Source organism: Corylus avellana, chromosome ca9, assembly GCF_901000735.1.
Source record: "Corylus avellana chromosome ca9, CavTom2PMs-1.0".
In the NCBI taxonomy this organism is placed as follows: Eukaryota; Viridiplantae; Streptophyta; class Magnoliopsida; order Fagales; family Betulaceae; genus Corylus; species Corylus avellana.
This window is the reverse complement of record NC_081549.1, coordinates 3,994,104-4,009,452: the sequence shown is the minus strand read 5'-3', so window position 1 is coordinate 4,009,452 and position 15,349 is coordinate 3,994,104. Positions and strand designations below refer to the sequence as shown.

The 15,349-nt window shown below is 34.8% G+C and overlaps 3 protein-coding genes across 4 annotated transcripts in view; all 3 read right to left on the bottom strand.

Annotated features, from left to right (window-relative positions):
- Positions 1-3,358, bottom strand: part of LOC132191751 (alpha carbonic anhydrase 4-like) — a 5,790-nt gene extending 2,432 nt beyond the window's left edge. Inside the window, exons 1-5 of the mRNA XM_059606841.1 lie at positions 3,253-3,358; positions 1,977-2,194; positions 1,482-1,588; positions 1,210-1,312; positions 623-781 (exon numbers count right to left, since the gene is read on the bottom strand). Of these exons, the coding sequence (XP_059462824.1) occupies positions 623-781; positions 1,210-1,312; positions 1,482-1,588; positions 1,977-2,194; positions 3,253-3,358 (693 nt within the window). The remainder of the gene's footprint in view (positions 1-622; positions 782-1,209; positions 1,313-1,481; positions 1,589-1,976; positions 2,195-3,252) is intronic.
- Positions 3,359-5,465: 2,107 nt separating this feature from the next.
- On the bottom strand, positions 5,466-7,374 carry LOC132191749 (alpha carbonic anhydrase 4-like). Its single transcript, XM_059606839.1, has 7 exons — positions 7,272-7,374; positions 6,903-7,117; positions 6,380-6,486; positions 6,099-6,201; positions 5,762-5,923; positions 5,620-5,673; positions 5,466-5,537 (listed from the first exon to the last, which is right to left on the bottom strand). The coding sequence occupies exons 1-7, from the start codon at positions 7,372-7,374 to the stop codon at positions 5,466-5,468; spliced, it is 816 nt and encodes a 271-aa protein (XP_059462822.1).
- A 2,457-nt stretch (positions 7,375-9,831) lies between these two features.
- Positions 9,832-13,711, bottom strand: LOC132161794 (alpha carbonic anhydrase 4-like). Of its 2 annotated transcripts, XM_059571986.1 has the most exons (7): positions 13,524-13,711; positions 12,502-12,719; positions 11,775-11,881; positions 11,514-11,616; positions 10,922-11,083; positions 10,382-10,435; positions 9,832-9,936 (listed from the first exon to the last, which is right to left on the bottom strand). In XM_059571986.1, exons 1-7 carry the CDS (start codon positions 13,624-13,626, stop codon positions 9,847-9,849), a joined length of 837 nt encoding a protein of 278 aa, XP_059427969.1. In that variant the 5' UTR covers positions 13,627-13,711; the 3' UTR covers positions 9,832-9,846. The 2 variants fall into 2 exon arrangements, with proteins under 2 accessions (XP_059427969.1, XP_059427970.1); XM_059571987.1 differs by lacking the exon at positions 10,922-11,083.
- Between the last annotated feature and the right edge of the window lie 1,638 nt (positions 13,712-15,349).

Below are 15,349 nucleotides of genomic sequence, written 5' to 3'. Positions count from 1 at the left end.
AGCAGTCAAGTTTCAACATCATGGAAGATTCATGACAACATATTTTGCTAGTTTTTGCTCGAAGTGAACACTTACATCATCAACGGCTTCCCTTAAGGCATGCACTTGCTCCCTTGAAACTGTTCTCACCTATAAAAGAGAAGTTCATGTCAATAGCAGCGCATCTATGGAGTAGAGTAAAGTGAAAAATACAAAATTAGTTCATGTGATTTACCTAATTTACGATTAGTTTCTTATAGTATCAACATGAACTCAAAGGTTTTAGAGGTAAGCAAAAATAATAATAATAATAATAATAATTCTTACAGTGAAATTTCGTCCACTGACTTAACATATTTCATTAGTGTGATACGAACTTAAATAGGATATGTGTCAATAAATTATTTTCTTTGATGTTTTTCACTATCAAAATCTGTTAAGTCAGTGAACGAAATTTGACTGTAAGGACTAAATTGTTCTTTTGGCATACCTTAGAAACTTTTGAGTTCATTTTGATACCACATAAAACTATTTGCAAATTAGGTAAACTATAAGGACTGATTTTGCATTTTTCCCTAAAAAAAAAAAAAAAAAAAAGAGAAGCTAAAAAACCAATATTAAAATTGTGCTTTTAGCAAAAGACCTTCTTGACTATTGTCCAAATGATGCCCTCCGTGCATGGAGGAATTGTAAGAGAACCAATGTATCTGTAATATTTTCTGCTGCCAAACTTAATATTTCCTGGGTTAACAATCCCCAATTCTCTCTCTTCTCTCCCAACTGATTTTATGTGGTGGAACAACTGGAGGGGGGAAGAGGAATAAAAAAAATCAATAAACAAGTAGACAAGCTGGGGGAATAAAGTTACAAGTTCTCAAACTAGTACTGCATATTACTCTTCTGATCTGATGCATAAATGTCAAAATTTGTATCATGCATGCACACACAAAAGTATGTGCATAGTTCTATACATCATACATGCATATAACATAGAAATGCATGCATATTTATGGATGTCCATAACCAAAACAAGAGAAAAATCATCTAAAGTACCCTTGGAAGGAAGGGACCGGGTTGGCTATACTTGGGAATAGCTTCAATAGCATTCATCTCTTAATTAACTACAGCTTAAATGAACCATGTGATGCATTTATGTCAATAGCAGGGAGATGCAGACACATCTATGGATGCATGGAAGCAAATTAAAGTGATCGAAAGCCATTTAAATACCTTGGAAAGGAAGGGATCAGGGTGACCATATTTGTAAACAATTCCAATAACAGCTATCTTTCCATTGGAGCTTTCATGAACTGCGTGAAGCTCCAAGTCATACCTGAAAACAGAATTTGCAGAAAATATATGTGAAAATCCATTAAGTCTTTATTTTTATTTTTATTCTTTTGGTACGGAAAGACAATGTGTTGAGTGGGTGGGTGTATGCATATTAGTTAGCATGGAAGATGTTGTCAATGAAAACTGACAAGGCAAACAAATTAAAGGACCTTGATCCATTGAATGTGTGCTCAGAGGGTGAGTGCCAATGACATTGCTGCAGCTTGTACTTGGTCCCATTTATGTTAATTTTCCCTGCATCCTGTTTCCACTTCACCTGGTGAAACATTCAATTTTAATTGTAAATTTGAATCAATATCAATTGACTGATGAAAGATCACATAATAGGATCTAGTGATGCACGTTTCTATAGCCTGATTTAGATTGATCATCAAATAATTGACTTGTCTTCACTAAATGATCAAGGTTAGTGATAGGAGGGGGCGACCAATTGTGGCTACTTTATTTCGATGTTACTATGGTAACACCTACTCGTTGAGAATTGCTCAGAAGAGGCTTAGACAGGAAGAAACCGTAGGCACTCTCTCAATATCAATTAACCTAACCCCACTAAGACATTAGTACATTCATGAGATTGTCGACATATAAATAAAAATACGAGTACAAAAAAGGATAACAAAATATAAACTGAAGCAACAGCTTACTACAATATCATGTCCCCTGTTCATCAGTACAGCAGGAGCTGGTTTGTAACCCCTTTTTAATTTTCCTAGAGTCGGAAAAACCTGCACCCTTTTGTTCAAAAGATCAATAGGAGACTGCATTTTTCCATTACCACAAGCTTTCCAATGTGGATCGATTTGGCCCCATTTCCTTGGCCCTTTACCAGTTCCTTCGGTGTAAGTAAATGGAGTTTCATCATCTGTCGCCCCCAAGCCAAAAATAAAATAAAATAAAGGAAAAGAAGTTCAAATTATATACATGTTAAAATGTAATGCAAGAGATAAAGTGATGGTGCTTTTGTATGTGATGAACTTGAACCACTGCACTAGGGCTTGGACAGATTAGAAGTGTGTGTAGTTTTTCCATGGTTATGCATATGATTACTCTCCATATATCATTTAACTGTAGAATCCATGCCTTAGAAAGAATTCATCACGACAAATGAGAGAAAAATGTAAAGCAATGTCATTTTTTTTTTTTCAAATCCTAAGCACAAGCAGCAAGTATAGCCAAGTCATCCAGTTTCTTGAAAGATAAGCATTATCAAGAAAAAGAAAATTCTTGCATAGAAAACGAAGTAAGAATTTTCACAGAGAGAGAGAGAGAGCATCTCCTTTTTTCTCAAACACAAAGAAAAGATGACCTGGCAATCCTATGAAAGGACAAGTGAAAGAACATTGAAACAGATGAAAAGTTTGACTCTTTCCCAAAGTTAAGTGCTGAAATTAACCAATTAATAAATCTTCAAACTGAGATCTTAGCAGTACTGATTTAAATAAACACAAATAATTCATAAAGACAACGACTTTATTACACTTTGTCTGGAAAACTGGACCTCAGCAAAGAATATTTTTGAATTAAAAGCAGAGAAAAAAAAATCTAAATCACAGCGACATCAAAGAACAGAGAGGGAGAGAGAGAGTAATGTACTCTGGCATGCAATTGTTCTAATGTGTTTCTCATTGTCCCATCATTGTTTATAAAATAACATTTCTCCAAATGTGATCTGATCAAACAAATAACTTCAAAAAAAAAAAAAAAAATGGGTGTTTTTGTCTGTATTATATATATATGCAGAACATTAAAGGAAACCATTCTTTCATTTCTCACAAAAAAACTAAGAAAACCCAACAAAGTCCTCATTAGTGATCTTCAAGATAGACTATAACAACAATGGTGTGTTTCCAGTTTCCTCATCACCAAAGACAAAAACAAAACAGAACAAAAGGCAGCAAGAGAAAGAAAGAGCGAACACACCCACTTCAGAGTCGAGAGCCGTAGAGAAGTACTGGTGGGATGAGAGAATGAGAGAAGTGAGAAAGACGAAGATGGTGGTGGGATTGGTCTGGAAGAAGATCATCATGCTTCTTGCTGCTCTTTTGGCCTACTATGTCTTAAGGAGGTGGTGATGCTTGTGTTTGAAAAATTGCAATTGCCTATGTTTTCTTGTCTCTCCATATAGCTACGTACATGTGCTCAGGGCAATCAAAAAATAAATAGAAATGCTACAGAAAGGGCCTATGGATTAACCAAAAAATTAAAAATTAGCAGTGCAGAATTTTGGGATGTTCATTGATTAGAGGGGTGCTTCGACCAAATTTAGAGCACTCACAACAACTTCCTTTTAATTTTTTTCAAATTTAGAGTGTCACACTATTTTTTTTTTTTTTCCTTATTTAAATACACTTTACAATAACTTCTCTTATCTTTCTCTATTATGAGAAAATCTTCAACAAGATGTAGTGTAAAACTCCTCCCTGCAATAGAAAATTGACACGTAGCTAATAACACCAAATAAAGTAGATATGGAAACACTGAATCTTAAATATTATTTTTTTACAAAATATAAGCTTCTTACTTATCCTCACATTTTTTACAAAATTTCAACGCATTTCCTAATAAAAGGCCAAAGAGATGAGAATTAAGAGATGAGACAAATAATTTGTATTAAAATAATTAATACGGAAGCTTTCTTATACATTGGGTATCACTCTAACTAAGAGCATCTTCAACACAATAGTCAAATCTTTCATAATAGGCAAATTTAACTATTATTAGCATTTTTTTTTTTAATCTAGCAAAATAGGCAAATTATAGTCGTTCATACTAGAAGTATGGCTGTTAGTTTTTGACACAACCCGTGAATCCGATACAAATTCAATACGAAATTAAAGGGTTATGGTTAAAGTGTTTACTCGTTTAATTAAGTGAGTCGGTTTTGAGTTGTCTTATATAGTCTTATATTTATGCTTTGACACGACCCAAACTCGACACGTGACATAATGACAGACAATTTTTGACATTGACCTGCGAACCTGACACGAACCCAATACAAAATTAGAGAGTTAGGGTTGAGAGGTTTTACCCGTTTAATTAAGTGGGTTAGGTTATTGTTGACTTGTATAGTATCATACATATGCCTCGACATACGAACACAAATTATCACACCTAATTAGAAGCAATTGTTTATTTTTTTATCCCTTTCCTACTAAAGTGCTAATTAAATGATTAAATTTATCTCTTCTTATCAGCTTAAACTTTTGGAATAAATGGTGATGTAACATGGTATCAAAGCCTTTTGATGATATTGATTCATCCTAAATTAAGGTATTTGATTAAAATTATATTTCATGTATAAGCTTTATAAATAGAGTCTTTTGTATTGTAAACTTATCAAGTGAATAAGAGCAATGTAGCCTTAGGGCTTTATCATGTGGATGTAGATCATTGAGCGAATCACGTAAAATCTCATTTTTATTTTCTTTTATTATGCTTTCATCATCAATTTTTGGCCTAATCTTATTTGGTCTATTGTTGGTCCCTTGTTGACCCAAACCGATTTTTGGCCCAATGTCTTTGGCCTTTGTGGCATTGTTTAAAATCCATACCCATTTTAGCCCACAATTGGCTTTCATATTTGGACCATAGTTGGCCCATTTTTATACGGCCTTTATTGTATTGTTTAAAACTCAAGCCCATAATTAACCTCATTTCAGCCCTTTGTTGACTTTCATCTTAGCCCATAGTTAATCGTGTCTTGTGTGAGAAGCATTTAGAGTAAGTGCCTCTACAATAAATAACACCTTTTAAGTTTAGTATATAATTTCACATGTCAAGTCCAAGAGATCAGATCGTCAAAGGTGTTATTTATCATTCCTCTCAATAGGCATGGAAAAGTTTGAACCATCAAAAGCATGGAAAGTACTAGAGAGTCAAACAAATAAACCAGGAAAAAATTTCAAACTAACATAACTCAAATTAAGAAGTATAAAACCAACTACAAATTATTGCTTCATTTCATACATGGCATAGTACATGTATAAATTATTGCCAAATATCATACGTGGCATATATATTACATGTATAAATTATTGCGCCACCTTGATATGAGATTTGAGATTTATAAATATATATACAAAATAGGAGATAATGCATTTTATATGGTTCATATATAAATGCTAATTCCCTTTTCAAATAGGAGAATACAACTGATCTAGTCTTCCATTTGCTTGTTGAGTTGGCCTTGCATTTGATTGAAATCCCTGCAAAAAGAACAAACCAGCAGTCAAGTTTCAACATCAGACAACATATATATAATTAATTTATTCATAAGCACTTAATTACCTCGTCAACGACTGCCTTTAAGGCATCCACTTGCTCCTTTGAAGCCGTCTTCACCTATTAAACACAAGTCATGTGTCAATATATAGAAAGTAAAGAAGCAATAATATTAAAACTTTTTCGTGCTATAATTAGCAAAACTCACCTCCTTGAATATTGTCCAAGTGACGCCCTCAGTGCATGGAGGAGTTGTAAGAGAACCATCGTATCTGTAATACTCTTTGCTGTTAAAGTTAAGATCTTCTGGGTTAATAGTCCCCAAATCTTTCTCTTCTCCTTTCCCAATTGATTTTACCTGGTCGTACAGCTGGAGTGGGGGAAGAGGAAGAAAGAAAATCGATAAACAAGCATATATAAGCTCTTGAGCATCTTTCTTTAGCAAGCTGGTTTTCAAATGTAAGTTCTACTCAAAATTTGTATCATGCATGTAAACACATTTATAGACGTGTGAAAGCAAATTAAAGAGAAAGCCATTTAAATACCTTCGCAAGGAAGGGATCAGGGCAGCCATATTTGTAAAGAATTCCAACAACAGCAAACTTTCCACTAGAGCTTTGATGAACTACGTGAATCTCCAAGTCATACCTGAAAACAGAATTTGCAGAAAATAGATGTGAAACTCCTCCTTTAGTTTTAGTTTTTTTATTTTGTTATTTTTTATTTTTATTGTATGGAAAGACAATGGTGTTGAGTTGGGTGTAGTGTATATTAGTTAGCATGGAAGATGTTTCAATGAAAACTGAAAAAGGCAGAAACAAAGGACCTTGATCCATTGATTGTGTGCTCAGAGGGTGAATGCCAATGACATTGCTGCAGCTTGTAATCAGCCCCATTTATGATAATTTTTCCTACATCTTGTTTCCACTGCACCTGATGAAACATTCAATTTATTGTAAAATTGAATCAATATCAACTGACCAATCATAGCTTAATTAGAATTAAGGATCACATAATAGGATCTGGTTTCTATAGCCTGGTTTGTTAAAGCAATATGATTAAGTGATTAAATTTACCTCTTCCTATAAGCTTAAGCTTTTGGGATAACCGGTAATTTAATATAGTATCAGAGCTAAATGTCATGGGATCGAACCTTGACTCCGTCAATTTTCACCCCCCATTTAAATTGAATATTCACGTGTTGGGCCTCATCTATTAAAAGAAAGTTTGAGCTCACACTTGAGGGGGAGTGTTAAAGTAATATGATTAAGTGATTAAATTTACCTCTGCCTATCAACTTACGATTACAGAAAATTATAACAAAATATAGACTAAAGCCAGCAGCTTACTGCAATGGCGTGTCCGCTGTTCACCAATACAGAAGGAGCTGGATTGTATTGCCTTTCTAATTCTCCTAGATTTGGAGAAACCTGCACCTGCTCAATATCAATAGGAGACTGCCTTGCTCCATTACCACAAGCTTTCCATTGTGGATCGAGTTGGCCCCATTCCTTTGGTCCTGTACCACTTCCTTCAATGTAACTAAATGGAGTTTCATGAGCATCTGTTCCCCCTCACCCACCACCAAAAAACCAAAGGAAAAGAAGTGAGACACAATGTGAAATTCCTTTTTTTATTTTATTTTATTTTATTTTTATGTCAAAATTTATCAATTTTCTAAAAAGTCAAAAAGAGAAAGAAAGAAAGAGAGAACATACCTGCTTCAGAGTTCAGAGCCGTAGAGAAGTGGTGGGATGAGAGGATGAGAGAAATGAGAAATACAAAGATGGTGGTGGGATTGGTTTGGAAGAAGATCATCATGGTGCTTTGCTTGCTGCTCTTTTTGCCTACTGTGTCTCAAGGATGTTGGAAATTTGCAATAGCCTATGTTTTCTTGTCTCTCCAATAACAAATGTGTCAGCTACATCTTCTCATGACAATATATATACATATGTGTGTGTGTGTGTTTATGCAGAACATGCATTAAAGGAAACCATTCTTTCATATCTCACAAAAAACTAAGAAAACCCAACAAAGTCCTCATTAGTGATTTTCAAGATAGACTATAACAACAATGGTGTGTTTCCAAAGACAAAAACAAAACAGAACAAAAGGCAGCAAGAGAAAGAAAGAGAGAGCTAGAACACACCCACTTCAGAGTCGAGAGCTGTAGAGAGAAGTACTACTGGTGGGATGAGAGAATGAGAGAAGTTAGAAAGAAGATCGTGCTTCTTGCTGCTCTTTTGGCCTACTGTGTCTTAATAAGGAGGTGTTTGAAAAATTGTAATTTTAGTTTTCTTCCCTCGATATAGCTACGTACATGTGGAATATTCACTAAAAAAATTACAAATTAATCGTTATTACTATCTTTATTATGCAAAATTTTGGGGTGTTCATTGATTAGAGGGAGTGCTTCGACCAAACTTAGAGCATCAAACTATTTTTTGCTTTCCTATTTAAATACATTTTACAATAATTTCTCTAATTTTTCTCTATATATATATACTAAATAAATATTGAGAAAATCTTCAACAAGATGTAGTGCATGTAAAACTCCTCCCTGCAATAGAAAATCGACACTAGCTAATAACACTAAATAAAGTAGATAAAAAAATACCGAATCTTAAATATTTTTTTTTTTACAAAATATAAGTTCTCTACTTACCCTCACATTTTTTACAAAATTTCAACATATTCCCATGAAAGGCAAAAGAGATGAGAAATAGGAGAGGAGATATAAATATTTTATATTAAAATAATAGATAGGGAAGCTTTCATATACATTGGGGAGCACTCTAAGAGCATCTTCAACATACTAATCAAATCACTCATAATGGTCAAATTTGACTATTATTAGTCTTTTTTCATATCTAGCAGAATAGGCAAAATACAGTTGTTCATATATACTAGAAGTAGGGCTACCAATTTTTGACATGATCTGTGAACCTGACACAAATCCAATACGAAATTTAAGGGTTAGTGTTGAATAGTATGGCCCGTTTAATTAAATGAGTTGTGTTTGACTTGACCTATATAATTTTATATTCATAGACACGATCCAAACCCGACACGAGACATAATGGTATGCAATTTTTGACATAACCCGTAAACCCGACATGAACCCAATACAAAATTAGAGAGTTATGATTGATGGGTTTTACCGTTTAATTAAATAGGTCAAGTTAGGGTTGACCTATATAGTCTTATACATAAGCCTCGAGACAACTTGAACCCGACATGCAAACACGAATTGTCACCCTTAACTAGAAGCAATTGTTTATTCTTTTATTCTCTCCTATTAAACTGTTGATTAACTGATTAAATTTATATTTTCCTATCAGCTTAAGTTTTTGGGATAAGTAATAATTTAACATGGTGTCAGGATTTTTTTATAAGATTGAATCACCCTAAATTAAATGATTTGATAAGATTATATTTCATGTGTAAGCTATATAAATAAAGCATTTTGTATTGTAAACTTATTTAGTTAATAGGAGCATAATATAGCCTTAAGGCTTTTTCTTGTGGATGTAGGTCGTAGATTGAATCATGAAAAATTTCGTCTTTATTTTCTTTTATTCCGCTTTCATATTCAATTTTTGGCTGTTTGTTGGCCCAATCATTATTTTGGTCTATTGTTGGTCCCTTATTAACCTAGACTGATTTTTGGCCCTTTGTTGGCCCAATGTCTTTAACCTTTGTGGTATTGTTTAAAACCCAAACCTATTTTAGCCCACAGTTAGCTTTCATATTTTGATCATAATTGGCCCATTTTTGTATGGCCTTTGTTGTATTGTTTAAAACTCATGTCCATTTAAGACCCATAGTTGACCTTATTCAACCTTTTGTTGGCTTTCATCTTGGCCCATAATTAGCCTTGTATCGAAGAAGAAAACATGTCGGTGTGTGAAGCATTTAAAGGAAGTGCTTTTACAATAAATAACACCTTTAAGTTTAGTATATAATTTCACATGCCAAGTCCAAGAGATGAGATCGGCAAAGGTGTTATTTATCATTGCTCTCAATAGGCATGGAAACGTTTGAACCATCAAAAGCATTGCCAATTTTTTGTTTGCGTTAATAGAGGCTAAACCCATCCAAACAAAAAAAAGCATTGGTTATTTGTAAATTTTTTGTATCATGACATATAGCATAAATCTCCTTTCAGTGAAAATTAACAAATAACATATATATACTCAAGCTCATGTGATATGAGATGTATTAAATATATAATAGGAGATGATGCATTTATATGGTTCATAAATGTTAATTCCCTTTTCAAATTATGGAAGCCTAAGTAGAACCTCCATTCTCCCTTGGAGTATAAAACTCAACTCCTATTCCACCTGACTGTTGAGTTGGCCTTGCATTTTCTTCAAATCCCTGCAAAAGGAACAAACCAGCAGTCAAGTTTCAACATCAGGGAAGATGTATCATGGCGACATATTTCTACATGGAAATTAGCTTCAAAATCAATCCCTTGGTTATACAAAACAAACACAAGCAAGATAGTTTTTGCACCAGAGCCTACATCTTTTGCTAGTTTTTATCCACTTTATCCAGTGGCTTTTATACATTTATTATCATTATTATACATTCTAAAGTGACACAAACACTCACAGCATATATTGGCTTCCCATTTCTGTTTTAATTTTTAGCTTTAACCCAAATTAGTTATCAATTTTGAAAAAATTTATTACAACATCAGCAGTAAGGATTTTCAGTACACTCAGCCAAAAGTGAAAATATAATAATCTCACTCTTCCTTGAGTTTGTTTACTTCAGCACACCCTTGATTTGTTCAAAGTACTTATTCATAAACACTTACATCATGAACGGCTTCCCTTAAGGCATGCACTTGCTCCCTTGAAACCGTCCTCACCTATAAAAGAGAAGTTAGTGTCAATAGCAGTGCGTCTATGGAGTAGAGTAAAGAGAAAAATGCAAAATTAATCCTCGTGGTTTACCTATTTTACTATTAGTTTCCTATAGTATCAAAATGAACTCAAAGGTTTTTGAGATAAGTAAAATAAAAAAAAAAAAAACAATTTGTTGCTTATAATCGAATTTCATCCACTGGCTTAACAGATTTTATTAGTGTGACACTAAGCTTAAATAGGATACGTGTCATAATTTTATTGGTTTTGACGTTTTACATTATCAGAATTTATTAAGTTAGTGGACGAAATTTGACTGTAAAATGTAAATTGTTCTTTTGGCATACCTGAGAGACATTGGAATTCATTTTGATATCACATTGAGCTATTTGCAAATTAGGTAAAGTATAAGGACTGATTTTGCATTTTTTTTCTTAATAAAAAAGGTAAAAGAACCAATATTAAAATTGTGCTTTAATTTAGCAAAAGACCTTCTTGACTATTGTCCAAATGACGCCCTCAGTGCATGGAGGAACTGTAAGAGAACCAATATATCTGTAATACTTTCTGCTACCGAACTTAATAACTCCTGGGTTAATAATCCCCAATTCTCTCTCTTCTTCTCTCCCAACTGATTTTATGTGGTGGAACAGCTGGAGGGGGGAAGAAGAATAAAAAAAATCAATAAACAAGTAGAGAAGCTGGGGGAACAAAATTACAAGTTCTCAAGCTAGACTTGATTCATTCATAGTGCATATTACTCTTCCGATGCATAAATGTCAAAATTTGTATCATGCATGATGCATGATGCATGCACACACAAAAGTATGTGCATACATAGTTCTATACATGCATATAACATAGAAATGCATGCATATTTATGAATGTCCATAACCAAAATAAGAGAAAATCATCTAAAGTACTTGTGAATAGCTTCAATAGCATTCATCTCTTAACTACAGCTTAAATAAACCTTGTGATGCTGTTACTACTGATGCATTCATGTCAATTGTCAATAGCACGTAGATGCAGACACATTTATGGATGTGTGGAAGCAAATTAAAGGGAAAACCATTTAAATACCTTGGAAAGGAAGGGATCAGGGTGACCGTATTTGTAAACAATTCCAACAACAGCAAACTTTCCACTGGAGCTTTTATGAACTACGTGAAGCTCCAAGTCATACCTGTAAACAGAATTTGCAGAAAATAGATGTGAAAATCCATTAAGTTTTTTTTTTTTTTTTTTTGTATGGAAAGACAATGTGTTGAGTTGGGTGTAGTGTATATTAGTTAATTAGCATGGAAGATGTTTCAATGAAAACTGAAAAGGCAAACAAAGAACCTTGATCCATTGAATGTGTGCTCAGAGGGTGAATGCCAATGACACTGCTGCAGCTTGTAATTAGTCCCATTTATGTTAATTTTTCCTGCATCTTGTTTCCATTTCACCTGGTGAAACGTTCAAATTAATTATAAAATTGAATCAATATCAACTGATTGATCATATCTTATAGTGACCATGCCATTCATGCATTCATGGGATTGAAGTTGCAAACATTAACTGAATTGACATAATAAAAAGGAAAAATTACAGTTTACCCCTCCAAAGTTGACAGCGTTTTTCAATTTGAACACCAAAGTTTTAATTTTTGCAATCCACCCCCCCAAAGTACCAAATTTTTGCAATTTGACCAATTATATCCAAAACTTTCTATATTGCCCCTAATTTTTATTTTTTTTTATTTTTTATAAAAAATTTAAAAAATAAATTCAGGGTGGCCATAGCTACCCCTTTGCCCATCTGGCCATTTTTGCACGCTCAATTTTTTTTTTTCATAAAAAAATAAAATAAAATAAAATAAAAAATCAGGGGCAATATGGGAATTTTGAGATAATATTGGTCGAATTGAAAAAAATTGAAACTTTGTGGGGGTGGATTGCAAAAATTGAAACTTTGATATTCGAATTAAAAAACGCTATCAACTTTAGGAAGGTAAACTGTAATTTTCCCTAATAAAAATAGTACTACAGAAAATGATAACAAAATATAGACAGAAGCAGCAGCTTACTGCAATGTCGTGTCCCCTGTTCATCACTACAGCAGGAGCTGGTTTGTAATCCCTTTTTAATTTTCCTAGAGTCGGAAAAACCTGCACCCTTTTGTCCAAAATATCAATAGGAGACTGCATTTTTCCATTACCACAAACTTTCCAATGGGGGTCGATTTGGCCCCATTTCTTTGGCCCTTTACCACTTCCTTCTGTGTAAGTATATGGAATTTCATCATCTGTTTCCCCCCAAAAACAAAAAAAATAATACTAAATAAAGGAAAAGAAATGAGACACAAAAAAATAATCGAGAAAAAGAAAATTCTTGCATTGAAAACGAAGTAAAAATTCACACGGAGAGATCTAGAGAGAGAGAGAATCTTCTTTTTTCTCAAACATAAAGAAAAGATGATCTGGCAATCCTGTAAAAGGACAAGTGAAAGAACAAAGAAACACATGAAAAGTTTGACTCTTTCCGAAAGTTAAGTGCTGAAAATTAACCTATCAAATCTTCAAACTGAGATCTTGGCACTTAATAAATAAACACAAACACAAATAATTCATAAAGAGAACGAATTTATTTGGTAACGTATATTGTTTATTACACTTTGTCTGGCAAATGGGAACTCAGCAAAGAATATTTTTGCATTGAAAGAGAAAATAAATCTAAATCACGGCGACATCAAAGAACTCACACACAGGGAAAGAAGGTGAGAGTATAATGCAATCTGGCATGCAATTGTTCCATCATTGTTAACAAAATAACATTTCTCCAAATGTGATCTGATCAAAGAAAGAACTTCAAACAAAAACAAAAAAGTGGGTGTTTTTGTCTGTACATGTATGTGTTTATGCAGAACATTAAAGGGAAGCATTATTTCATATCTCACAAAAACTAAGAAAACCCAACAAACCAAATCCTCATTAGTGATCTTGAAGATAGACTATAGCAACAATGGTGTGTTTCCTCATCACCAAAAAACCAAAAAACGACAGAAAAACAGAACAAAATGCACCAAGAGATAGAGAGAAAGAGAACATACCCACTTCAGACTCGAGAGCTGTAGAGAAGTGGTGGGATGAGAGGATGAGAGAAAGAAGAAGTACAAAGATGGTGGTGGGATTGGTCTGGAAGAAGATCATCATGGCAGCTTGCTGCTTGCTGCTCTTTTTGCCTGCTGTGTCTCAAGGATGTTGGTGACTTGGTGTTTGAAATTTGCAATAGCCTATGTTTTCCTGTCTCTCCAATGGATCCAATAACAAATGTGTCAGTTACATGTTCATGACCAAGATAAAATAAAATTAATGCTACATGGCTTTCCCCACGCGCTATACGGAGCGTGTTCACTCCCTTTTGTAGCCGTTACGGTCCAATTATAATGTTACATCAATGAAAATTATTCAATTTCTTTTATTTCCTCTAAAAAAATCGAGTTGTTTGTTTACTAGCGCTCTATTTCTTTCGACGTAAAATGATTTTTGTCAAAAAATATTTTCAAGAAAGTCATTTAATTTTCCCAAAAAATGTTTTCAACACCCAAAAAATGTTTTCTGTTGAAAACATTTTACGGCGTTTACTACGCGCACGGAAAATCAAATGTTTATATATATATATATATATATATATATAAAATTCTAAATTACGAAAATGTCCCAACCAAGTCTTAGAGGTGTCCGAACCGAGTTCCGCAAGGACCCCACTGGGACTCACCTGAGACCCGCCCGGACCCTGCCTAGACCCTATCAGGACCTCGTCGAGATCAGCCCGAGACCTTGGCAGGACCTACCCAAGACTCGACAGGGAAATTTTTGTAATATAGTATTTAATATGATTTTGCGTACATACCAAATACCGAAATTTTTTTCTGTTGAAAACATTTTCCGATGTCAGGGACCCGCCTAATTTTCCGTACAAACCAAATACCGGAAAGTGTTTTATAAGAAATCACTTTCAAGGAAAATGTTTTCCGCCGAAAATATTTTTTTTGACGAAAATGTTTTCCAATGAGTCACGGTCGGGTCCTGGGCGAGTCCCGATCAAGTTCTGGTAGGTCCGGATGGGTCCCGGTCAAGTCCTTAGCGGGTCCCGGTTTAGTCTCGGGCGGGGTCTCGGTCAAGTCCTAATGGGGTCCAGAACAGGTTCGGTCGGGTCCTAGTCAGGTCCCAAGTGGGTCTGGTTGGGTCTCAGTCAAGTCTTGGGCGAGTCCCGGTCAATTCCTAGGTGGGTCTTAATCAAGTCTCGGGCAGGTCCAATCGAGTCCCGTTCACGTTTGGTTGGGTCCCGGGTAGGTCCTAGTGGGGTCCCGAGAGGGTCGTGGGCGAGTCCAGGTCAAGCCCTAGGCAAATCCCGATGGGGTCCCTAGCAGGTACTGGGCGGGTCCCGGTCAAGTCTCGACAGATCCGAGGCAGGCCCGAGCAGATCTCGTTCAGGTCCAGTCGGGTCCCGGCGGGGTCCTGGGCGAGTCCTTGTTAAGTCCTGGGCAGGTCTTGGCGGGCCGGCGGGGTTCCGAGCAGGTCTCGGTTAAGTCCTGGTGGGGTCCTTGGCGGGTCTTGGCAGGGTCTGTCAATTTGAGAATGAAATGTTCAAAGTCGAAAAATAGTTTACGGAAAACCGTAAACCATTTTCCGAAAATTAAAGAAGATTTTTCGGTCAAAAGGAAAATATTTTCCATTGACCACTATTTTACGTCGCAGTAAATACCGTAAAATACAGAAATCATTTTCTGGAAACCATTTTACGTCGAAAGAAACGGAGCCTAGAATTCATTTAGTATAAATTCAATGGGAAAATATATTTTACCCACTCTGAATTATCCACTCATTTGCACTTTGACCTCTAATGTTTAAAAAGTGACATTTGACCCCCCCC